The sequence below is a fragment of the Pyricularia pennisetigena genome, chromosome 1, assembly GCF_004337985.1.
Source record: "Pyricularia pennisetigena strain Br36 chromosome 1, whole genome shotgun sequence".
In the NCBI taxonomy this organism is placed as follows: domain Eukaryota; kingdom Fungi; phylum Ascomycota; class Sordariomycetes; order Magnaporthales; family Pyriculariaceae; genus Pyricularia; species Pyricularia pennisetigena.
In genome coordinates, this window is record NC_043740.1 from 52,017 (window position 1) to 76,674 (window position 24,658).

At 47.4% G+C, this 24,658-nt stretch overlaps 7 protein-coding genes across 7 annotated transcripts; 2 read left to right on the top strand and 5 right to left on the bottom strand.

Annotated features, from left to right (window-relative positions):
• Positions 1–1,953: 1,953 nt before the first annotated feature.
• Positions 1,954–2,857, top strand: PpBr36_06821 (uncharacterized protein; the record flags this gene model as incomplete). The annotated part of the gene is made up of 2 exons (XM_029893963.1): positions 1,954–2,064; positions 2,261–2,857. Coding segments are annotated over 2 exons (708 nt in total), but the record flags the coding sequence as incomplete, so codon positions are not given.
• A 1,515-nt stretch (positions 2,858–4,372) lies between these two features.
• PpBr36_06822 (uncharacterized protein) lies at positions 4,373–4,933 on the bottom strand (the record flags this gene model as incomplete). Its single annotated transcript, XM_029893964.1, has 1 exon — positions 4,373–4,933. The coding sequence occupies one exon, from the start codon at positions 4,931–4,933 to the stop codon at positions 4,373–4,375; it is 561 nt and encodes a 186-aa protein (XP_029747997.1).
• Positions 4,934–13,979: 9,046 nt separating this feature from the next.
• On the bottom strand, positions 13,980–14,747 carry PpBr36_06823 (uncharacterized protein; the record flags this gene model as incomplete). Its single annotated transcript, XM_029893965.1, has 2 exons — positions 14,082–14,747; positions 13,980–14,023 (listed from the first exon to the last, which is right to left on the bottom strand). The coding sequence occupies exons 1-2, from the start codon at positions 14,707–14,709 to the stop codon at positions 13,980–13,982; spliced, it is 672 nt and encodes a 223-aa protein (XP_029748808.1). The 5' UTR covers positions 14,710–14,747.
• Positions 14,748–16,607: 1,860 nt separating this feature from the next.
• On the bottom strand, positions 16,608–17,385 carry PpBr36_06824 (uncharacterized protein; the record flags this gene model as incomplete). The annotated part of the gene is made up of 4 exons (XM_029893966.1): positions 16,608–16,928; positions 16,996–17,103; positions 17,203–17,286; positions 17,347–17,385. 4 exons carry the CDS (start codon positions 17,383–17,385, stop codon positions 16,608–16,610), a joined length of 552 nt encoding a protein of 183 aa, XP_029747998.1.
• A 1,523-nt stretch (positions 17,386–18,908) lies between these two features.
• Positions 18,909–19,007, top strand: PpBr36_06825 (uncharacterized protein; the record flags this gene model as incomplete). Its single annotated transcript, XM_029893967.1, has 1 exon — positions 18,909–19,007. The coding sequence occupies one exon, from the start codon at positions 18,909–18,911 to the stop codon at positions 19,005–19,007; it is 99 nt and encodes a 32-aa protein (XP_029747999.1).
• Positions 19,008–19,428: 421 nt separating this feature from the next.
• On the bottom strand, positions 19,429–21,453 carry PpBr36_06826 (uncharacterized protein; the record flags this gene model as incomplete). Its single annotated transcript, XM_029893968.1, has 2 exons — positions 21,076–21,453; positions 19,429–19,645 (listed from the first exon to the last, which is right to left on the bottom strand). The coding sequence occupies exons 1-2, from the start codon at positions 21,369–21,371 to the stop codon at positions 19,429–19,431; spliced, it is 513 nt and encodes a 170-aa protein (XP_029748811.1). The 5' UTR covers positions 21,372–21,453.
• Positions 21,454–22,052: 599 nt separating this feature from the next.
• PpBr36_06827 (uncharacterized protein) lies at positions 22,053–24,253 on the bottom strand (the record flags this gene model as incomplete). Its single annotated transcript, XM_029893969.1, has 4 exons — positions 24,223–24,253; positions 23,530–24,172; positions 22,859–23,449; positions 22,053–22,809 (listed from the first exon to the last, which is right to left on the bottom strand). Exons 2-4 carry the CDS (start codon positions 24,084–24,086, stop codon positions 22,053–22,055), a joined length of 1,905 nt encoding a protein of 634 aa, XP_029748812.1. The 5' UTR covers positions 24,087–24,172; positions 24,223–24,253.
• Between the last annotated feature and the right edge of the window lie 405 nt (positions 24,254–24,658).

A 24,658-nucleotide genomic window follows, 5' to 3' on the forward strand; every position in this document is an offset into this window, starting at 1 on the left:
GTTGTTTTCCCGAAGGAATGAAGCTAGTTGAGCGAGGAAAGCATTGTTGAGATCGGTTTGATTGGGTAGGGTGCCGATGTGGTACTCATATGGTTGAAATCCTTTCGGGGTCAGAACAAAGGTATGCCCATACAATCTGCCGAGATTCAAAGAACCGGCAGCAACAGGTCTTGTCCAGCGGCAGGGGGGCTCTGTGGTGTCCTCTCCGACCAAAATATTCCCCTCTTCGATTTTGAAGTGTCCGTGAGCCAGATGTATACCGAATAGCTTGTGAGCACCATGCTTGACGAATAGCTCGGCGAGCAGTTGCAGATGTTTTTCCTCAACATCGGGTTGATCGGCGTCGTTTGGAAGGTCGTTGTAGCTGTGGCTGTCAGCTCCCCGACGGATTTTGGGTTGCATCAGCTGGGAGGGTACCATACATTGTTTGGGAAAATTTCAGGTCGTCCAACGTTGGCCTCCTGTCGAGACCGGGAATTTGGATCGCGCAAGCCATGGCTTGATACAGTCCTTGTTTTGGGTGATGCAAACAAAAGTGATTGCGCATGAGCTGAAGATATAAGTGCTACACGCTTGCAAGGGTGCGGATGCGCCCGCCTCTTATGGAACCTCCCAAACGCCAGGCTTATTGAGGGGTTTTCAGGATCGGCTAGTTTCCAGACTAATTGGTAGGTGATTTCAAAACGTTCCCATCAGAAAGCCGAGCCGTTGATATGTCCCCATTAGCCAAACTCTAACAACCAATTACAAGCGCACCTGGTTCACTTGGGACCCCTTCCATGCAACATGGTGTCCCACTAACCGAAGACCCTTCCCACCCTCCTCTGGTGCTGCACCCAATGAATTTTCGAACCGGAATTTCTCAGCTCCACAGATCAACATGGAAACGGTATTGCGAAAAGAGGGGTTGGATACCACGCCTTCTAGTGACCTACCCCACCCGACCCGACTGGATTCTTAGGATACCATGGAAAGTATACAAGAGTAACTAATTAAAATGTTTGGCACGTTCCCAGCTGTCCTGAATAAGCTGAATTGCAATTAAACCCTTCATGTATCAGGCCATGGAAAATACCCTGAGCTGCTGCTTCGACCTCGGATAGGCATTTGGTGTGATGGTGGGTTCTTTGTAAAAGCTTGCATGCAACTGAGGCCGAAGGGAGGATGTATACCATCATAGAGCAGAAATATCTGCACCTACCCGTTTGGTGATTGTTGCAATCTCCGCCATGATTAGCCCTCCGACTGCAACATTTATTGGATCAGAGCTTTTCCAGTCCTTCGGCAGCCTGCATATCGCTGCATAGATAGATGATGCCGGCGACTTGATATGGTGCGTTGGCACCCTCCCCGCCTGAGTTCTACTAATTTGGAGATGTAACTGGTTGGTTCGTGTGTTTCTGGCACCGTTGTGGCCGAGTTTCGCCGACGCCCTAAGACTTCTCGGGTAAACATCAGACCGGCAACCAGTACCTTGCGGCGCCGACCACGCAATGGCGCAATAAAAACAAAGTCATTGTTTTCCGTCGATTTTACTGTACAGTCAGCCAGGATAATAAAGGTCACTACCAGGGTATTGAGCAGGGTACTTAGCGGGTACAAAACTGGGTCTTTGGGTGGGACTGTAGGCTTTCTAATTGGTTTAACGAAAGAGTTACTGGGATGATGGGCAAGGTCTAGTCTCATCTGGTAAGGGCTATTATATGTACCAACCCTATATATTTTGCCCTTCAAATACCTTCATATCCATTTGCATAATAGATCGACCAAAAATATCCACATTATACCCTGCTCAATACCCTGGTAGTGACCTTTATTATCCTGGCTGACTGTAAAAGAAGACTGTGTATGCCTGGATGGAAGGCCTACCTGAAACAGATCGCAAGCCCAAGCGCAAGCGTTGCAACTTACAAACCCAATCAATTGACCCGCCAACGCCGCCCGCAACCCAGATCGGCCATTTTCATCCTAGACAACACACCACCTGATTCCGCATTTGAGAGCGCAGACGAAGACACGACGGAAAACTTGATTACCGACGTCCCCGCCGCTCAAGTCTCTGAGGTGCTTCTCGCCGCTTTGCGCTGTCAAGAACGTAAACAGGATGAAAGTGGGTGGAATAAAGCTGTGCATTACCGGTTGCTACGCCTAGCGCTTCCAGCCGACGGATTTGTTGATTTCGAGCCGTGGTATGACTATCTTCTAAGCCTGGTCCAGTTTACTTTTGTTGCTGACCTTTTGCGCCGTCGATACTACCTAGCACAACTGCAAGGATTACACCCGAAATCCTCCCAAGATCTTCATCGTCGGGGAAAAGGTTGATTACTGTGTTATAGTGAACGGTGTGTCCGCTTTCGACCAACGGCACATGGAAGCGATCAACACGAATGGGCCAGAGAAGACACCGGCACAAGTTATCGACATACTGCATCGCAGGACAGCCGGAACATCCATCAATCATACCGACTTCGGCGCACTGAACAAATGGCCCATCGCCATGAGCGTCGAAACTAAAAGACCCGGAGAGTCGGGCGAGAAGGCCGAGCTGCAGATGGGGGTCTGGCAGGCCGTATCGTGGCCTGGCCCCGCCTCTCCTTCCGTTCTCTCGTCACCTAGCCAGATCTCAATACCTCCTTCTATCATACCTGGTTTAGTGTTTCTTCCGGCTCTTGTGATCGTAGGCCACGACTGGAGGCTTGCGGCCACGACGCTGGAGGACTGCGATGGCGGCCGGACAGTACTGTGGACGGAATCTACGATTGGTAGCACAAGCAATCTGCTGGGCATTTACAGGATTATCTGGTGTGTCCGCCGGCTGGTAAGGTACTTTGAGGAGATATTGGCCGTGGTACACTAAGTACGTCCTGGGCCTGCGCTCCAGATTCAACGACCACGATTTCATCTCGCCCTATCGCAGTTCCAGCTGATGCAGCCATGGCTCCTGCGACCTGGACCGCTCCAAACACATTCGGTTATCTACCGTGAGCTTTGTTTAGACAGGGCTACTAATGCGTTTAAAGTCACTTTAGCATCTCAACCTAAAGAAAATGTCATCTTTTGCACATACTGTGATTATGACAGTTCAACAAACGAGTTATCCTCTGTGGCGGCTGTAGCGTTCCAAAGGCTGAAACTAGTATGATGTTGTTCCTTTGACCGTCACCTTGTCTCCCGTTATCTCTTTTCGCAAGGTCCTTGAAGACTTTGCGGGTTGCATAATACGGCCGCCCAGGCCACTGATTGGCCAGGTGAAGCCTCTTGGCTGCAGCCGGTATTAATTGTCGTATTTTGGCGTAGCTGGTCTCAATATCAACTGTATCTGTACATATACGATCTTTGCCAGGTTCCCGGACAGTCAAGGTAATATATTGTAGATCCAGCTGGGGCGAAGCCGCTTTTTTCCCTGGCAGGCAGTAACCCCGGGTTTTCAGGGAATGCTCTGAAAATCATACCCCTGATCCAAAGGTGTTGATTAGAGTGGCGTGGGGGGATATACTAAGAAAATAACCAGTTGAGGTTTAAGCGGCCATTTACCCCTGTCTAATACTACTTTGTCCATGGTATATCGAATGGACACATCTCTTCCGTGGCAAAACATCTGCCTTTTATACCGGTCCTTGTTTTGCTCCCACCTTTTACCTTGGTGTGTTCTGATCTCCGCTCAATAAACTCCCTCCACGACACTTAGCTTGCATCAATATAGGGAAGACCGGGAGGCCAGCAACAGCAGATGCTCGCTTCTATGTGATTGGCCTTTCAAGGTACGAAAGACTCATAACAGCGCCATCAAAGCTTTTGGTTGTTAAATTGAGGCTATAGATGACTGCCAGCTGCACTTCTGACGATAGTGGCTATTCCCGGGTCATCAGTCCCTTATGCTGGTAGCACGCCCGCTGGCTCTTCACCCTCTTCATCGTGGTTCTGTTCGGAAAGACCTCCCCCAGTGAAACGAGATTCAGGGCCGCGCTCCTCCGACACTGGAAGTTTGTCAAAACTTCCGGAGAACAGTGAGAATGATGAGGCCCTCCTCTCCAGCCAGTAAGTCTCAGTGTGTGTTGGATTGCTTCCTCGAGTTTCGAGCCTGTTTTGGCAAGTTCAATCGCTAGCTATTTTGTACTAGTAAAATTAAATGAAACAGGCCTTCTGCCATGCGATCTTCAACGTAAACTCATTGATGAAAGCCGGGCCTTGCCGCTGAGAAAGCAAGGACTTGTGGTCATGGACGGCGGCAGTCAACAAGCACAGCAGATCTTGACAGACCAACCACCAACCCTGCTAAAGTTTTTGGAACGGCAGCAATCCCAATTGATTCTACGTGCTTCCTTAAGGGCAAGAAGGTATCTATAAAATGGCCTGCATATCTAAAAGCATGCTATGCGCTGCGTTCTGTTTGTTCTGTTTTGCACCTGTCCTTTCGTTGATGGTCGTTCCTAGCCGTCGTCCGAGTAAATTCGGCCCCGCAGTTTGGGCAGACCGATTTGGTGGTTTGGCCAGACTTCTCCCGCTGGTGCCTGAGAAGGTTGCCGAAGGTTGAGAATTCGCGATCGTTACATCCATGCTCCCAGCACTGCGGCTTTGGCCGGCTTCCTGCCACTCGGGCTGCGTTTTGCTGTTGGCGTTGAGGCGCCGACGAGTACGGCGAGGCCAAGTCAAAAACTGAGCCCATCATCGCGTTCGGGTACATAACGCCGGGCGCCTGTTGCCGACGCTGCTGGTCAGAGGGTCCAAGGTTGACACAACTATACGGGAGCGTCAGCGCCGTTGCTGCTTGTGCAAAAGGTAGGTCTGCTGTGGTCGTCGCGTATATAAATAGGTAATCCTGCAGGTACGGTTGATGGGGGTTTAAGCCTGCCTGACTTTGGGGGTCCGACAGCGGTGAATCGGAGTACGTTGAGTAGTTTTGGGGTCCTGCGAAGGTGAGAACTGGCAGCATGGCAATTTGTAAGATCTCCATCGAAGCAGTGGTGTAACTGGCGTCTGGCTGCATCAAATTTTCAATGGCGCCTTTTCCGTACTCGAAACGACGCGAAGATTTCGAACGCCATACACCCGAGCCTGGGCATCCACCACGGCCATGGGGTTCTCAGGTCTACCCATAGCGGCAGTGCAAGAACCGTGGTTCGTAGTGTGGTAGCTTTGCCTGATGATGTTTATGATATCATCGTCGTTCTGGACTGAGTGGCCCGGGAACTTTTCTTCCTTATCGACGAGAAACTGTTGCATCGTGGTCGTCTGCCAAAACTGTCGCACTCGTTTATAGCCGGCCAGAGCGACCTCTATATCGGCCTGCTCGGACAGGAATTTGGGGTCAAGTTTAGGATGAACAAATGTGTCGTTAGAAACGATGGTCACCGAACCTTTCGAAAATGGCGAGGCCAACGCCACCGCCAAGGTTGCATAGTTGTACCCGTCGTTTGGGGATCCCCCACGAGAGTCGTTGTTCCAGCCCAAATATCCATTGAGGGAAACATATTCCAGCTCCGGCCAGTCCTCAGGATAACCACTCAGCCTTGTCCGTGAGGCCTCGGTAAGGTTCGAGCGCAGTTCCGTCGGAACCTTTTCCCACGCGATTACATCGGACGCAGGATTGGTGTACATTCCAGCCGCGTGATTTTTGAATTCGGTCGCTTGTTGCGCGGCGAACTTGGGATTCTCGAAAAGCGACGACATCGTTGGAGCGTTGACGCGATAAGACGGACCAAAATATACATGGTCTTGCATACCCTGGCCAACGCCGGGACGATCTGCAAGGACGGGAATGTTCAGTCTCTGCAAGGTATCCGCCGGCCCGACTCCGGACACCATAAGCAGCTGCGGCGTTCCTATAAAGCCTGCTGACAATATGATTTCCTTGCGCGCAGACAAGGTGTACTGGAGACCCTGCGTGTCAACCATAAGGCCCGTGGCCTTTTTGTCCTCATCGAAAAGGACCCTCTTGGCCATAGTAGATGGGTAGGCGATAAAGTTCTCATGTTCCATGGCCAGTCGCATAAACGACGTTTCGGACGACTCTCTCAGCATCGTGGTTGCGTTAATGTTATACATGCTATAAGACTGGCCCATGGTCGAGCCGTCCTGCATCAAATGGCCGCTTTGAAATCCGGGAATGACAGGAAACCCGAGTTCTCCGAGTCCCTTGACCACCCACGTACCAAAGGCTTGGACGTAATGTGAGAAGGTCAAAGACAATGGCCCTTGACCGTTCCCTAGCACCGTTGGGTCATAATCGACACTGCCATTTTTGAACCTTCGGCTCATGTCGGGGGGTGTGAATTTGAGACTCTTCTCAAAGTAGGGCAGGAGATTTTCAAACTCGTAACTTTCGTCACCAACCAGGTCTGCCCACATTTTGTAGGACTGAACACTGCCGCGCTGGTAAACCATAAAGTTTCTGGCCGTTGAGCCCCCAAAGCATTTCCCACGCGGGTACAGGATCGACTTTCCGTCCGTGGCCTAATCAATTCAGGTTAGGACGGGTGTCTTGCAAGGGACCATGACAAGACTTACAATCTGAGGCTCAGTAATAAATCCCCAGTCGACCTGTTTACTATAGTTAGCACTTACAATCATTGGTCATTTTTATAGAGGCTGTTTCGATAGCATCGTCGTCTCGTTTACACAATGGCAAAATTTTCGAACATAAATAACGAAATTTTCTTTACTGGCCGGTATATCCATACGTTGGGAAATACACTCACCATCGGCTGCCAATCGTGGACACCTTTGCTCGCGAATATGCTAGTGAATGCCGGAACCTCGCTCATATTGCTGTTCCCAATCTCATAAAAGCTGCCGGCTTCGACGACCGCCACCGTTCCTTTCTGCTGTTGCGCAAGACGGGCGGCTACGGCAAGACCGGCGTTGCCACCACCGACAATAACCTATGTCTACATGTCAGTCGTAGTTTTCTTCCAAGCACGAACAGACTTACGTAGTCAAATGTCGCATTGTCACCCGGGATGCCGAAAGAAGTTCCGAACGTTGTGCGCTTTCGCAGGAGCTCAGGCCTTGGCGGCGTGTTTTTCGTAGGACTACTTTCGGAAGGATAAAAAAGGTAGGAGAAAGCGAGGGAAAATGTCGTCCATCGCATGGTAGGCAACAAACAACAAACGATGAGTTAAGGATCCCTGAAGCCACGTTCAATGCGGAATAAAATGCAATTAGGTTGTCGTGCGATTCTAAGGGCGTCAAGTGGTAGGGACTGCGGTATAAAAGGATAAAACAGGAAAATGCAAACTATGTTTTTTTGGGGGATCCAATTTAAATGACGTGGAACGGTGGAACCACGGAAGATTAATTCCTCAAACGGGATATTGTCAGAGGACAACTTCTGGTCCATCACTTCGGAACCCGGGTAGAAGTCGTCACGGCCCTACAAGGCACAGGATCAGCAATCCTGTTTTCCGTACTGCTGTTTTAGGGTGGTTCCAGAAACTCCGGACCGAAAATGGGATGCTGGAAATGCATTCTGTTTTCGAAGTCTAGGATTCGTAGATCCCCAACGCAGGTAATAGATAGGGTGCAATAGTGATAGCTTGTGAAGAGACCCTCGCTGCGCTGCTTGATACTTGCTTGCAGGTACGATACGCCGGATAGTTTGTTTTATATTAGATGTCATGGCTGAACAAAAGAAGCTCGGAGCCATGGAGCTTTTGAGCACTTATCACAAGAAATCTTTGACACGATTACAAAGCATTTACCTCCTGTATCTCGCATTTATTTAAAGGAAGGACTGGCTCAGGTTGGGATCAATGCGAATCTTCACCTGGAGCAAGAAAAAGCAACGCAAGTTTGGAACAAAATCTTCAAAGACGACGAATGGCTCGATACGGTGATGAACCAAACTTACACAAATGTTTCGCCACCTATCCCGGTTCTGATAGGCCACGACATCCTCAAGTTTGACAAAGGCAGCGACGAGCGAGTGTATGTCTTCCAGTCGTATGATTCCGACGCGTAAACCAGCTTTGGTAGAAAACAAAAACACAAAGGTGAGCGTGTGTTTTGGAATATTTTGCGTCATAACATTGCTGCTCTTTGTTGTTGGGCCATTGTTTCCCCTTCTGCCCTTCAACGCGACTTAGAATATATTTCTAAATAGCACCGTAGCTTTGTGGTATTGTTGGTGGTTCATTACTTATATAACATTTTCTGAGTAAGTCTAAAGATTACCAAGCTACGGAAGTTTCCCATTTTTGCTTTTGAATATCGTTTCCGGCGGAGCGAATGCCTTTGCGCTTGAGGAAAGCTTGCCCTAGCATCAGGTAACACTATGAAATGCTTACAAATATTATCTCGAGCCTGCCATCTACTGCTGCTCCAAAAATATCTCAAATGCTTTGTGATTTTAACGAGTTTTACCCTTCCCGCTATGTATGTTATCGAGTCCTTTTCTCACAATAGCAAGCAACCTTGAATTGGCGACTATGTGGCTGAGTCTAGGACTTGGACGCAGCTTTTCTGACTGGATCTTACCGCTCGCTTTGTAAAGCAAGCAATAGGCCCGACCGACGTTTTCAATCGTCTCTTTGAAAGGCAGAGTGAAAAACAGTGGTGTGACCACGTCATTTTCTGATTTGGGTATGTTTGCTACATTTTTCGAACGAACTGCCAGTTTGACGGACCGAAGAGTGTTTCCCATGGCAGTTCGATATTTCAGTTGTTGGAAGAAGGGCGATATTAGATTCCTGGTTTCAAGACAATAAAGTGAGATCCTTTGTCTGGAAGTGAGCTGGCTGAACTATTGAAAATCGAAGGTCGAGAAGAATTAAATAGGAATACTGAAAAGCGTTATTTCATTAGAACTTATATGTCAAGGCCGAAATACCCACCCGGCTGACGTATTCCCAATTTGGAATCTGAGTTGTCCAACAACCGGTCTGGGCCTTTGGTAAAGTCTGCTGGTTTTTCTGTATCTCTATCCTTGCTTTTCTCCGAAGAAAAATGTTGGAACGGCGATGGTAGTCGCACTTGGGCCCGGATATTTGGTTAAGGGGAGCCGGCCCCGGGCGGTTGCCAATCGCCCGGGACGGAGGCTCTGCAGCTTATTTTGCTAGGCTAGTGACGGAACGGTTAGTGCGATCCGGATGCCGGATTAATCCGGCAGATCGGATCCACCTTTGCTACCAACAAAAGGGAATCGAATCGCACAACACCAATCTGTCCACTATTACTTAGAAGATAGACATAATTAGATATTGCAATTCTCACTGCTATCTTTCACCCTATATCGTTAATCCCCAATACCCTGTGCACACGTGAGGTCTACGAACAAAAGACAACAAAAAATAAAAGAATGTATGACCAAACTTTTTGTTTGTCTGCAAAGCCTCGCGGTGCTCGCGGTGTGTTAATTTACTCGAAGGAATATCTGCACAACAGTGTTCTTGACCTTTTTGGTATCGTGCTATTGAAAAAGCCCTTCGATAAGGGTCGTAGTGCAGAAAACGTACACTCCAGATTGAACGAAAAACAACATGGTAAGGCACTAGCGTTACGTTTACCAACCCGAAACTAGGCTTTTTCAGCGCTGATCTTTGGCAACCATCCAAAGTTCACATAATGGTCTAACATTAGTTAAGTATCTTTCGCTTCGGCTTACGCTTCAGGGCTAAAATTCTCTCTGATAAGGAATAAATTCCTTTAACTGACCATCGACGGGGGAAGAGTTGGCAGCTTAATCACTTTTATTTTTCCCCTGTTCGGCGTCCGGTTGATTTAACCTATGAATGCCACGGCTTAAGCGGGGCGCTGGTCAAAGCCCAAAACTTGCCTACCAAGAAACTGTTTGAAGAAGCTTTGTCCCACTTACTCTGTGCTCAATCGCGCTCCAACCGATGATTTAGACAAAACGCTACTGGCCAATCTGTTGATACGAATTGGGGGAAATACTTCTGTGACGCCTTCGCAGCCACTGGAAAACATTGAGACCCATCATTGCTTGAGTGCTTTGCTGTATGGATACTACGGCGCTGATTCATTGCAAGCCCCTTCATCGTAAAAATGCATATGGAAGCTGAGTTATTGTTTTAGACATGAATGCTGCGAAAGACTGTTGGATGCGATGAAGGATGGAAGCTGGAAGCTATCTTGTTGTACTGCTGCCTTTGTAAACTCTGCTTTTTATAGAGAACATGAGAGCAGCTCATCAGAAAAGAAAAACGATAACAGAACAGAATACATTGAGAGTAAAAATTGGGAGATTAAACGGGTCCGAATATCCATCTACGCCGGGGGATAAAAGTATAAATAATCAATGCTCTCATGAATCTCGGCTCGATAATGTCCAATCTTGACAACTTTTCACCGAATCAAACACACTGTTACGGCCATTTTGATCGCAATACACGTTGCCACCAGTCGCGGTTGTCAGAATACCAGCTATGCGTGTCGTTACATCGCTATTCAGTCGAGAGGAAAAAAGGACGGTAAAAGGCCGAATTTCTGCGCCGTTCAACTTTCAACATCTGAGACATTTAGAAAAGGAAGACGTGACAGGTTTCGAAAGGGTGAGAAGAATGTCATAACTCAGGCGCTCCATTGCGCACACTGCCGTCAGGTGGCTCGTTAAATCATGAGCTAGATTCGTCAGCCAAGCAGCCGTTTATGTGAGCAGTCTCCACACCTCGCGGAAAACATTGAGGGTATAGCAGTGCCTTCAGCAGTCATAGCGACCGGAATAGCATCAGTGACGTCCACTGGGTCCCGGGAAGCTGTCGCGACACCTACCCCCTGCCCACCGACAGAGGCAAAGGCAGCTCTACCACGGTTAATGCCATGTTCATCTGACGGGGAGCCTACTGTCACGGCCAGGGTAAGCATAGCACGGAAGCTAGTCTATTGGCGCCTATCGACGAAGATTCTACTCTGAGGAGAGGAAAGGAAACAAACAAAGTTCTGAGCTTGACGCGACGTCGATAAAGGTATCACCCTGGTGGGTCGTTGGTCCAGGGTCAGGGTTAGGGTCTGGTGATCTCATGGTCCAAATGTCACACCTACCACCACTACAGGGGCAAAGTCACGGAATGATCGAACGCTACAGGCTCTGAAAGAAGCCGCCCCGCCGCAACTTGGGGGAGGTTGCATCCCAAAAGACTTTGATTTGAGAGAGGATGCCCCCTCTAGATTTCCCCTGGCAGGTAAAGCTTTGCTGCGACCACTTAGTATGGATTCGGAGACGCTTGGACAATGGGATGGTTCGCAGCCTGTGGCTCGCTACCCAGTTGTTCCTCAAAACACCGGGTCACTTGGCAATTTGGACAATAGCAGCTGGGCGGACGATGTCGACTACATCTATGAACATGGAGCAGAGGCCAATTGCAATTATTCGTGGCACAGCCCATCCTTCGACGAGCCCCTACACGAATTGATGGCTTGAGCGAAAGATGACTGTGTAAAAGGGTCGCCTTGGATTTAGCTATTATGAGAAAACAGGTCAGCTATGGACTTTGTGTGATTCAAAGACTTACCAGGGGCAGGAGCTTTGAAGGGACATTGGCTTCACATACTATATGCTGATGCGCGATTGCTAAACATGTTGCAGATAGTTGCTGCATGGCAAGTGCGCACGTCGTGCGCAGAACCGCAAGATAACGCAAAATTCATATTGTTCGAAAGTTAAAATATTTTCGTTTCCAAGACTCAAAACCAAAATTGGAGTAAATGAAACATATCGTTGCTAGTCGCGGTGGATGAGGACTACGAAGAGTAACTATTTTATACAAGAAATACGAATTTCAAACCGCGTTACAAAGCAGACGTTTATGAAGAGTACCTAAGGGGCACTATCAAGCTAAATCTTGGCCTCAGAAAACCTCTGCAAAAACGTGTACAGCACTGCTTATTACTGCGCCAAACAGTGCACAACATGTGCATCCTATCAGAAGCTCGAACACGTTACCATTTTCAACCTCGATCCATGGCGGCAACTCATCGAGCTTGGACCAGACCATAGAAAGTGTCAAGGTGGGCATTATGTACGGAACGCAAAGCAGTAGTCCAATGAGCAGTCTCAGTAGGAAGACAATAGGCTTCGGTGAGAATAAAATCTCCTTTGACTTTTTGAGCCAGGCAAAGCGGCCATAAGCCGACATGACGACAAGAAAAGTACCGATAACAGTTAGCACTACGCCGGCTATGAGGGTATGGCGGAAATATGGCGTTGTGATTTGTATAAGAGCAGCGTCGACATTTTCAATATCCTGAAAGTGCTGTTTCAACACTTTCACAATTTCCGGCTCGATGAAAGTAGAAAGGTCAAGAGGCAGGGCATCACATGAGCTTTTGTCACCGATATGGATACAGAACTCTCCGGTCCCCAGGGAGCAGTTTTTGGGAACTAGTTCTGAAATAAGCTGGGGCGCTTGGCTGATGACTTTGGGTATATCTTTAATAATCTGTGGGACCGATGTAGCAACTGCTCCTGCTGCACTCTGGAGATTGTTCAAGATGCTGGAAACACGAGCTCCGGGTTTTATGCCATCTAAAAGACCTTCTTGCTGCGGGAAACGTCGTTCAAGCGTATCGAGTTTCAGGATTTGCGTGACATCAAACTTTTGAATTTAGCAGCTTGAAAATGCCAAGGAATAAAGTGACTTTACTTACTTGCAAGGTGACTATGCCAGACTTTACAGTATCCTCGTTTAAAAGCGCATATGCGCTCAGTATTAAAGTGCAAACAGAAGAAAGAACTACAGTGGCGAAAGCGGAATGCGCGAGAATTTTCCATTTAAACATGACGACGGCGAGTTGCAGTCCTTTTGTTACGAGGCTCAAATCTATGTTGGGTGCAATAGCATTTATACAAGCCATGTTGCTTCGTTGCAGTTCAGTTTTGGACCAATTCTAGTCCTTGCGGAGGCCGAGCCTTATGCATCCGTAAAACAGGCCTAGGAGACTAAATCCTGGCAGATTGTCCCACTTTGAGTAATAGCTTATATGATTGCTGTGGAACGACTGTTGCTAACCAAAAACCGGCGGGGAATGTTTTGCAATTCACTTCATTCAGCCTTGAGGCCTATTCGCGCCATGGATTCTTTTTCTGTTTTTGCCCACCTCGGCGTTCGTACCTGTCCAGTTCGGAAGATTCGGCAATCCCGTCCGAGTTTTTCAGTCCCGAAATCCAAGTGCTGTCGACTATTACCATGCGATCACCTTTCCCAAAGCAATTTTGTCGGGTTTCTGGCGCCCCATTTGCATGTAGCAAGATTCGCTAGCGAGCAACAGAGAAATTGCGCATTGACAGGCATCGACGGCTAGACATGATATTCAACGCTCCAACCGTTTTCTTTTTCACTAGTTTCTCCTTTGGGAAGTGCTGCTTTATTCATCTTGTCTCTCAAATTCAAAATAGGTATTTTTCATAAATTCTGTGCATTACTGCCTCTCAGACCAGGAAATGCTTTACCATTTGTCTCGCTTTGATTTCGCACAGGCATTTCTGTTATGAAATCTGCCCTAAACGAGATTTGAAAAAACGGAACGACGCAACGAGCAACAATTATTTTAAACCAGGCTTGGGTCCAGATTCGGCTTCGGACCGAATCTAGGACTGTCAAGGTCTAATTTAACAAAACGTGACCATCACCTCTTCCCAATTTCTGACCCAAATGTCCGCTAAATCGGGGTTGCGTTTGGCCCGACGCTTTTATTTTTGAAATCCCTGACAAGCCCTGGGTCAATATCCCTCTCATCAACCCATGTTGGTGTCCAGCATACGAGATACTGTTTGCCGCTGGTTCTTTCGTGAATCCTCTCGTCTAAAACACAGTCCACAATCCATTCATCCGTCTTTGAGCCGCGCGCCTTTTGGTTCGTTGGGACATTTTTAACACGAGTAGAAGCCTCATACGACCTCCCTCTCTTTTTGTTTTCTTCCACTAGATCTGCATTCTTGTTGTCGACCTGGCCGTGACGATCTGCTTTACCCCTAAGGGCTGCTTCATCTTTTTTATCCCCAAAGCGGGAGTTTTTTGCCATTTTCATCCTTGCAGATCTTCTAGCCAATCTCGGTTCGCTGCCTTTGCTTTGGTCACTCAGAGAAAAGTTGCTTCCCGAAGCAGCTTGCTCCTCTTTTGACACACCTGCTGACGTGTAGTTCTCGGCTACGGCGGGCAGCAAACATTGCAACACTTTGCTGGGTGTCGGCAATGTCGGGTCTTCATCCCCCACCAGCTGATACTGCGCAGGACGATACGAAGCACCCATCGGTTCTTCGGATCCTGTACAGAATCTTTGCCGTTTGGTGGGTCGATCCGTTGATTCGACGAGTTGACTCTCGCCAGTCTCAGTCTTATCAGCCTCTGCTGCCGTTACACCAGGAGACGAATTTTCTTTCGAATCGCCAATCAGGACAGAAGGTTCGGCATGAGTGACATGCTCAGTGAACTGCCCTAATGTGAATGCAGCCTCGGCTGCTGGGGCAGTTCTGACTGGATTCTGGGGCAGCGCTGCCAGCGGCAGTTGGGCTGTGTGATTTTCCAAACAATGCCGCCTGTTTCCAGACTCGGTTTGCAGCTTGGTGTCAGCACCATAGCTTGGCGTCAAGTGCGATTGGTCTATTTGATGTAGCGATAGATTAAGTCCCGAATTCGAATTACTGGCCACGGGTCTGGCAGCCACCAGTTGTTTGTTGATATCATGGGAATTGCTAGGGCGACAGGGGGTCGGGAAAAGCCCAAGTGACAGGGATACTAAGGTTGAACGTAGCATTTTTAGGATTTGGTCTCCTGCTCGGCTTGCGATGCTGCTTGCTTTTGCTAAATGGTTACCACCAGCGCGCAGTTTTTACGACAATAGTTTAACTAAATGCGCATTGCTTTTTGTGATGATTTGTAAGAGAAATGGGTAAGGATAAAATTCGCACTAAAGCAGGATCAAAATAGGCCATATGATGATGGGTGCAAGGCACACAATAAGCTGTAGTTAAATTTTGTCCTTGTTGATTTTCAGCTTAAGGTTTAAGAACAGTAGAAAAACTATGAGGCAACACCACAAGCAGCTTTTGGTGTGTCGTAACCCCATTCACATCTTTATTTAGACCTGAAGGTTCCACCAACATCTCAGCCCACGTCATTTCCTTTTTGTATTTCTTTCCCGTTCAGACGAGGATATTAGCCTAAGGCCAGCATATCCTGAATTTTACCCAGAAATCTCAAAGTGCTATGACCAAAGAAAGGTCGGGGGCTCAATTGGGCGAAACGTGCTGGCCTGACAAACAGGGAAGGCTATTAACGTAACGCAGAATTTGGGAAGAATTTTTAATTTTTACAATTATAAAAGCGCAATTACAATTTCTACGAACCCCTAGATTGAAATATATTTTTTCGCACAATACCGGTCTGCTATTAGCTACGCGGTCAATTTCAGGAATGCAACTTACCATTTGGTCTTTTTGTGTCGACAACTGCAATCTAACAGCAGATATAGCATCCAGTATCAAATTGAGGCTGCGCTCCAGATAACGTAGGGTTTAAACAGTCGCACCGGGCCTCAGCTTTTCTTGGGAGGCCTAAGTGATGAAATCGTGCCTTTTTTCAAGGGTGTAGACCAGGTAAACACTAATAATAGCAAATCGATTTGTGACGAAACTCATTCATATTGGCTTTTCCCTCTGTCAAAGCTTTTGTTTCATTTTTTTCGAGTTTGAAATGGACCGAGGGCTTGGATAATTGGCGGATCAAAAATGCAATATACAGCCAAATGGTATGCGGCGCCTGGAATTTTGCTCCGTATGGCAAAACCACCTAGCATGGAATTTTCGTCGGAAAATGTTTTCGGGGGCAATATAAAACGGAAAAAAGGTGAACCAACTAATGGTTTACTGCAAATTTATTGCAATCTAATATCGATAACGCTAATACTTTCCCTAAACAAATATTGCAGAAAAATTAACAAACTTTTTATACATACCCGATAGGTAATTAAAGGGGGATAATCGCATATTTATTATCCAACAACTGCTGATTAATTAGAAAATAGCAATTGTGTTGGGTTTTGTTTTGGTCCGGACATTATTATTCGAATCCGCCATGCGAGTTTGGGTGTTAGGCTATGAGCAGTGCCGCTCGGACGGATGAACAATGTATAATGCCAGTAATTCTGTCAGTAAAACGAGCAAAGAGCTAGATTCAACATGTCACAACTGGCCCGTGGGAATTGCAATCGGCCGCACGCTGAGACCTCGTCGCCTGGGTACGCAGGGCCCCGATAGTCTCGGTGCTGCCGGCGATATCCGGTCCGCGACCTTTCCCAACATACATAAGGCCTGTCCATTTCAGCTTGTCTCTGTAGCTCAGACGTTTTCGTTCCAGGAAACTCATGGAACTGGTATACCGCATCACTGTCAGACTACCACGTGTATATACTGCGTGTCAGACTTGGCATTTAATCAGGACACGGAGTATCTATCATACCGTTGACAAACACTTAAATGACGGAAGATCTCTAGTTTAGAGAGAGAAAGAGATGCATATGAACAATAACCATCCTGAATTCAAATTGCCCTTTTACTGTGAGAGCCACAGATGCTTTGCAACGAAGACCTGCAATACTCGTTCAGTGCCTCAGCAGTCTATGGTCAAACTCACAAGGCTCCTTTGGGGATCCTGCTAGCCAACCCTGTTTGCGTAAGCCGCTGGAATAGGGACCGGCTGCAGATATGTGTTGACAGAGCTTCCTTGCCCGTGTACACTATCTAAAGATCTGTCGTTATCGGGATTGGGCCGATGTGAAGAATACTGTAGATAGTTGGGTTGTGGTAAGTGTTCCGCAGCTTTAACAGAGTAGAATTCCATTCTAGCTTTGTCTCGCCGATCCATCGATTTTTGAAGTCTCCGTAGAGAGTATAAGCGGTAGACAACGATTGAATACAAGCCAATGGTAAGAGCATCAACAACAATCTCGATAATGATGCAGATGACAGTCCAGTCCTGGGATTATAGTGAACAAGGAATTAGACAGATGCAGCGTTTGAAAAGGATTCTTGTGCGTAGTTACCTGCAGTCTGCAAAGCAGCGCATAGTCGACACTTTCTTTGAACAGCTCCGAGCGACGGTTTTGCACACACGACCATCCCCACAGGTCTTGATTATTACTGCTGTTCCGCTGATGCTGAAAAGAAACAGCACTGGTGACCCAAAGAGCTATAGCCAGACCGAATCCTCCGAGAGCTAAGATATTATGGTATATCCCAGTCTTTTCCGCCTTTTGGTGCCCTCCACGGCAGTAAGACCAAAAAGTCCAAATGCAGACCAGAATAGAGACACAGGAAACAGCAAGTATCAGTATTTGCGGCCACGGGTTTGTTGTAGCAGACCAGGCAGGTAATCCGTTCTGCCTCGGCAGCGCCTTGGTCGCATTGAAGATTGCGAAAGTTGTGGATATCATGGCTATGATAATCAAACTGCAACTGAATCCAACTCCTCGCAGCCCAAATTTGGCGATACGAACTTTTGTTTTGACTTTCTAGCAATGAACAGGTCAACCGTTAGCTTGGGATCTGGACTGCCGAGTTACAGCAATCTCGAATCTGAGCATCGTACTAGATCCTTAGCCTGTAACTTATCCGTCGCAGCTTCTGCATCTTGCAAGAGCCTCTCTTCTCGGGGAGGTGGTCTGCGTTCGTCATTAGATCCAGCTGTAGTTTCAACGTTCGTACAACTAGTCATTATATCTGGCTGCCGTCGGTCCTATTGCCGTCGATGGAAATCAGGTAGTTGGAAGGGTCTTAAATTGCTGTCATCTCAGTCGTAATCGCAAGCTAAAGAACCATTTCGACTAAGTGAAATGCCTTAAGCTCACGCCAGGAAGTGAGGCGTAGTGAGTGGCCCAATTTTAGGACATGCGTAACTTTTTGTATAGCGGTGCTACTTTTGGGGTCCTGCGGGATCTTTGCTCGAGGGTCAACTTTTCGGCCTGAGGACTTACTTTAGCCCTGACTAACGTCAAAAAATTCTGCAAAAGCCTGCTGTACTGCACTGCAGACAAGCGTTGCAATACAGTTTCATCAGCCCGATAACAAATTGCGCTATAATAGTCACGTTTTGGGACACTCAAAGCTCGGCATGCCCAAGTTTAAATTTGAGAGACAAAAGCGTGGTTGTACTGTAATTTCATTCAGGTTTCTAGGCATCCAGAGGTGGTGTTTATTTCGTAGATAGAACAACTTCTCACCAATAATGTAGTGAGACATGCGAAGCATGAGCGCCGATAAATCAGCAAGGTTTGTATAAAAGTGGGTTACCCAAAACAAATTCCTGTGCGCCGTCGCAGGCTGCCTCCACACCCGGCTTGAGCTATGCCTCGGTGTGCGCCTCATAATCGCCGCATACGCCGAAACTAAACAACTCCAAACTCAGTTGCCCTCGGACACGATCTGTATAATACATGGAGACTAGTAGACGCGTCCCCTGTTCCTCACGTCCCATTTTCAGGCCATTGATCACAAGTCAGAATTAGCCCCAAATTTGGGTAGGATGTGAGGACCATTTCTGGCTCTTCACAGGAGACTGGACCAGAAATGGGACAAACAGCTCAGGGTGTTTCAGGCATTAAGGTCTTGGCGACTATGGAGCAAGCCGACGCTACAAACTATCCGTAATTTCTATGTGTAACGGACCTTGCATGGACCTGTTTTCTAATCCGCCATCGACCTTGGATGTCCTTTTGTCTTTGCTAGATTGTAATTTGTAATGAAGTTTCAACTGTTTGTTACAGCAATGACTGTAGCTGGATTGAGCCAAGCCCAGAATTTCGGAAAAAAATGTATATGTTAACAATATTTTAGGCTTTTTTTTGCTATTTATATAGGCTTGAGCGACGTGCTAACTTTACAGGGTTTTCTTCCAGTGTAGTGTCCTCGAGGCTGCTGGCCTTGGCAACCGCTTATCTAAAAAACACTTTAACAGTTTATGGTGCTTTGTCGTTTTATTGGTCCTTGGATAGCATTGAAATTTCCCCAGCATGCATTTTCGTTCCGCAGTCCGCCGAGGAGGTCGCCACGGCCGTGAAGGTGCTGGGCGTGTCCGGCGGTAATAACGACCAAAATTTAAAACGTTGCAACCATTGCTGTAAATTCGCTGTGCGTGGTGCTGGGTACACGGCAAATCCGGGAGCCAACAACATCCAGGATGGCGTAACAATTGACTTTGGTGAATTAGTATAAACATCAGAAATGCAAACAGAAGCCCATAATACGCAGTGTGCCTTGGGGCGTCCAACTACTTACAAACTTTTGCGAAGGTGAGCCGACACCTCCGGCGCCTTAGGAATCTCCAAATCGATGTCTGCCTTTCTATTACACCGCTAATATAATTTACCGCTCCAATCTACCCTGAACGTCCAAGCTAGGCCCTGTCGGGAGATTATGGACAGGAGTGGGTGGAAATTTGGGGAGGTAAGGCGGGGATGGGGATGCGCCTTATCGCTTGTTCACTTTAGATACGCAGTTGTTCGAGCGTTTGACAATTTAAATCCTCCAGGCATATTTCGTTGAAACATTCCGTTCGGGTCGTATTTGCGCGCAACTTTTTCCATAAACGCAATGTTTTTGTTGCCATAGCTGCCCAAAGGGTTTTGGCTAAGGTCGGCGTAATTGAAAAAGAGAAATTCGTCGTCGGCTCCATTTTCGACCGCAAAATTTTTAATGCTGTCCACCCAGGTACCAGTGGGTCACCAAAAATAACGCAAACGCCTGAATTTTGGCCCGCACCGCGTTTTTGACCATACAATACAAACCACGATTTAACAACGATTCTTGAAGCTATTCACACCGGGTTTTTTATAGGGAGCAGAGATTTGGCTGTTGTTTATCTACGTGTGATTTTCAGTACTTTGTATACCACTCCCGGGCCTGATACAACGCCTCCACACGCCTCGGCATAGAATCTATAAGATTATTAACCACCTCTTCTGGAATTGTATTCCAGGCTTCCTCTGCAACCCTAACCAACTCATCTAAGGTCCTTTCGTTCGTAGGAGCTGTAGCTAAATGGGGGGCCATTTCCATGATCTTCTGCTTTAAAATAGCCCAGATATTCTCGATAGGGTTCATGTCTGGAGAATAGGGCGGCCAGGGTAAAATACGGATGCACATGTCCTCGAAGTACTGCTATAACGCGTGCAGTATGGATAGGGGCGTTGTCATGCATAAACACCCTATCTGGCCGCATAAAGGTCGGTATATGTTCCTCCAATACCTCCTTGGATACGCGTGCAGATACTCCGCCGTTGGGAGTATTGGGATCCCCGTTCATGGGGACCAAAGTACCCAATTCTGAATACCCTGTCCAACTCCAGAACATCTTGGAATGCCTAGTCCGCTTATAACGGGCCTGTACGAACTTCTTATCGGTTTTTTTGGTGGCTAAGGCTAATAGTTAGTTAAATATTCAACGCCGAAATATGGGTACCACTTACACCGAACTGATCGAAAACACCATTCCTGTCTGGCACCTTGGCCACGTTCGATAGTCGATTCGTCTGTAAAAATAACGGATCTCCAAAAGGAGATATCCTTATCCCGGTGGTTTATAGCCCAAATATACCGCTTTATAGCCGCTTCGCCGCTAAGAAAAGGCCGTGTAAGTGCCCGGTGGTGTTTTATACCCCAAGATTCGAGATACCGTCTTAAAGTGCTTGTTGAGACGTGGGAACAGGTTTTTCGGCGTAGATCTTCCATGGATATAAAAGGCCGGTAGCGAATTATATACGTCTTTTATACCACAAATTTTTTTTTGGCCGGCCTCTCCCAGGTCGAGAAACTCCATCCTTTTGGCGTGCATAGCGGTATACAACCCCGTATACATGCGACGGCAACACTCCTTCTTTAAAGGCGATCCCTTTGGCCGTTCCACCTACGGAAAACGCGCCGTAAATGCGCGATCGCCGGCGAGGCGTAGAATGTATGCCTTTTGGCTTGGTATCACGCCGTCGTGGCGTAATCGGCATTTTCGTTGGGTGTATGGTGGTGAGGGTTGTGGAGGGTTACGCGATTCGAAAAAAAATTTCGCGTTATTTTTGGTGACCCACTGTAATTATTTGGAGTCGATTAGCCTTTTGCGTTTTGGGTCTTTGTACGCCACCATTCCGAGAAACAAAACAAGGTTTTCGCTACGATTCTCGAGCCCGAGCACGTTGCCGCCGTTTGCTGCGGCCTGTCGGAACTGCTCCACCGATAAGCTTTGAAACACGCATTGCGCCGTAAAACCGAGCGACGGTTCCGCCTCCAGTTTTTTCACCATGTTTAAATAAATTTCAACGGCGTGGGCCATAATATTACCATTGTTTTTAATTGTCAACGTCCGCCAGGCGTTGTAATTTCCCTGCGGCAATTCGAGATCATTAGCAAACCCAGCAAGCGTTTTGGTACGCATCGCCGAGGTGGCGCTGCCTGGAATGTTTAAAAACTCGGCAAATCCTGGAGAATCTGCTGTGCCATCGACGTTATGCAGTGCGCTGCTTATGAGTAAAAAGTCATCGTTCCGTCATGTGTCAGCCCTCGTGGATTTCCGGCGTGAGGGGCTGCTGGAAACATGGGAAAAGGAAAGAAAAGATCGAGTTGCATTTCTTATTGAATGCAATGTAACGCTGTTGGCAATGCTGCACAGCTCCTTTGTGGTGAGCCGTGTCTCGGCATGCATCTCCGACCTCTTACCAACTGCATAATAACAGCCAACCATTGCTTCAAAGGAAATGATCCATCAATGGCCTGTGATGTACTAAAGCGTTTCTTGATAACTATAGTCAACTAGTCGTTTGATTGCAAACACCTAATTTATACCATTTTCTCTGGTCAGGGCTTTGAACTGTAACATTTACTTGTGGACAGATTTGCCTCACGCCGCGCCTCCAATAGGTCACAGACCATCTTTTTAAGGATTGCAGGTGGTTCGTGAGGGATTGGACGCTTCAATGTAGACCAGCCGCATTCTACCAACACTCATCCAGTGCATGAAATCCGTTTCATCACGCCACCATCGTTACGTGACGCTGGCCACCGCGTTCTAAACGCCCTATAGATAGCTACTTAATTTATTGCAACGTTTGTCAACTGCTCACAAATCTTTTGCCCTTCCCTCGTACTCCTGAACACGTGCGCTACTCAACGTCTTGGCCTTTTCCCATGAACTCTCGCTTTGTGGTCGACCCTTCCATTCTACCAAGTACTCAACATTTCCAGCCACTTTTCTCTTATCAAATAGTCGCACTCCTGCATGGTTTCCCTCAAAATTTGATTCGAAGCTTTTGATGAGATCTTCGCTGATGTTACCTCGTGGTTCCCACGTGTTTTCGTCATCTGGGAACCCTTTCCATTTAACAAGGTAAAGAGTTTTCTTTTTTGAACCCCATTTCGCGAGAAGTTCCTCGGCCTCCCATATATTATTTTCTGCATCAAGTGCGGCTGGTTCGCCTTTCAGCGAAGTCGAAGAATGTTTGATGTTGACCAACATTTCTTGTGATGAAGGCCCTGTTAAATTGTCACTGTTCTTGTTAGTGGGGCTAACGCCCCCTGAGGAATTACATTTCAACCCTGCGACGGGTAGTTCAATAAGCGCAGGGTCTATCAGCTCAGTAGATCTGTGGTTGAAGCTTGGGACATGAGATGGGTTAGGCTGTAGTGGCCCGGGAAAACCGGAGTCCAAGAGCAGAGCGTGTCGTAATAAACTGTCGGGGTTTTTGGGAATGCAGAAATACTCTAGGGGGCTAGGATCCGTCGATGAGGTCGAACATCGTTCGTCCTGGCTGGAAGAAGCCAATTGAGCGGTGCTGGAGTTAGGCGACGTAATAAACGTAAATGGCGTCCTATCAGATCTTGTTAGAACTGAAAAATTCAGGGTTACAAGTGTACAGGTTGACAAACATAGTAGCAGCTGTCTGCTCGGATATTGACGCTGCAGTAACTGTCGGATTGGGAGCTAATGTTGTTTTCTGTTTCTTGGCAAGGTGGATCGATCCGGATCGGTTATGCGTGCTTTTTTCAGAGCTTAAAGGACGCTTTTTTGGTTGAGCATTCTCGACGCTATGGATGTCTTTAAGATGACACCAAAGGCTTTCCTCTGAATCCACTGGAGCAAAACAGTCTGGATGTGGGCATTTGAGACCGTCTGATTGAAGCCCAGTTTTTATGTGATCAGTGACGCATTGCGAAATATGAAGTCGCCAGACTTTTGAGTCTATGTATGTCGTCATGCGCTCGCTCGCAAGGAGATCTGTCCGGCCTAAATGAACAGGACAATATCCAGCACACGCATAGGCGTAACGGAAAACAACGGGATCACATCGAAATGGTGTGTCCCCGTCTTCAATGTGCTTTTGGCAATGGTGTTCCCATTTCTGCTTATCTGTGACCCAGTGGCTGCATAGGAAACAAAATTTGGCGAACGTGTAGTCGGCTTTGAAACGCTTTTCAAAACATCGATATATATGCAGCCACCTTTGCGAGACGTGGAGGCTAAAGACCAACATGATCAATTAGCAACGTGTTCTGGGGTAGCTAGCGTATGCTGTTGGCACACTATGTTTTACGATTACCTTTCAATTCTTGTATTGCAGGATTTCACGGGGCACATGCCGTTTTTAGGCCTTAGCTGAGATTGGTACGCGACCTGCCAGTCCCCTGTGCGAAGAGTAATAAGATCTTCCAGCGCTGAAATGCCTGTTGGACTTCGAAGCGGTTCTCTCAGAGTCAAAGTGTGGAGCAGCCGTTGGCGTTCAGGCATCATGTGAATTATGCGAGAAAGGTGGTCCCGGTGCCAATCGCTCTGCTGATCAGTTGTACATTGCCGGTATTCTTGAAGCTTTTGCTTCACCAACCTTCGACGATCATCGTACGCCTGTTTGCGAGCGGCTATATGTTGCTCGTGTTCCTCTTTTTTGGAAAGGCCGCCGTTGATGAGAGTGTTGAGTGAAGAGATATATTCTGTCAGTCGAATATATTCCCCGTCTTGTTTCAGCCGGTTGACTTCCCGTGCCGGAAGTTGCAAAGCCAGGTCGCCGTCCCATTTCATCGTTGCCGATCGGAAGTCTTCAGTAAGATCACGCCTGATATCCATCCCCAAGTAGCTTGCCACCCCATCGACTGTGTTCATTGTACCCAAATAGTGCCTTTGAAGAACTGAGGAGCTTCTATGGTCCGCAAAAAGTTGGATTTGCTCGACCGAATAACCATTATCCCCTGTAGTAAAATTAGCATAATGTGGAAATGGTAAGAGGATAGCGCTTTACCATTGGCTTTGACAAGGGCTTCCCTTCGTGCGCTATGAAGGCCGCCAATACCATTTACGAATCCTGCGCGCTTTGCCCAATCTGAAATATGCTGTGATACGCTACTTGAGCTTCTCGCATTGTGCTCAGAACCAGTCTTCTTCCACATGGGAAAGACTGGATTGTCTTTCAGATCATCCGCGAACGGTATGATTCGGTGGTTTCGGCCCTCTTGAGGCTCAATTTGCAAGATTTCTTGCAATGAAGGATTCCCTTTCAAGACTTCAGAAGACATAATGTTTGCCAGCCAAAAGAGCATTGGTTGTGAATACAGAGGCGGCGGGCCGGACTTTGACGATATCTTTTCGGGCATGATATGCTCTGGTCTAAGCAAAGATGAGCAATTGCACTACGGGTACTTGACGGCGGATCGACTTACTGTCTATCGTTCTTTCCT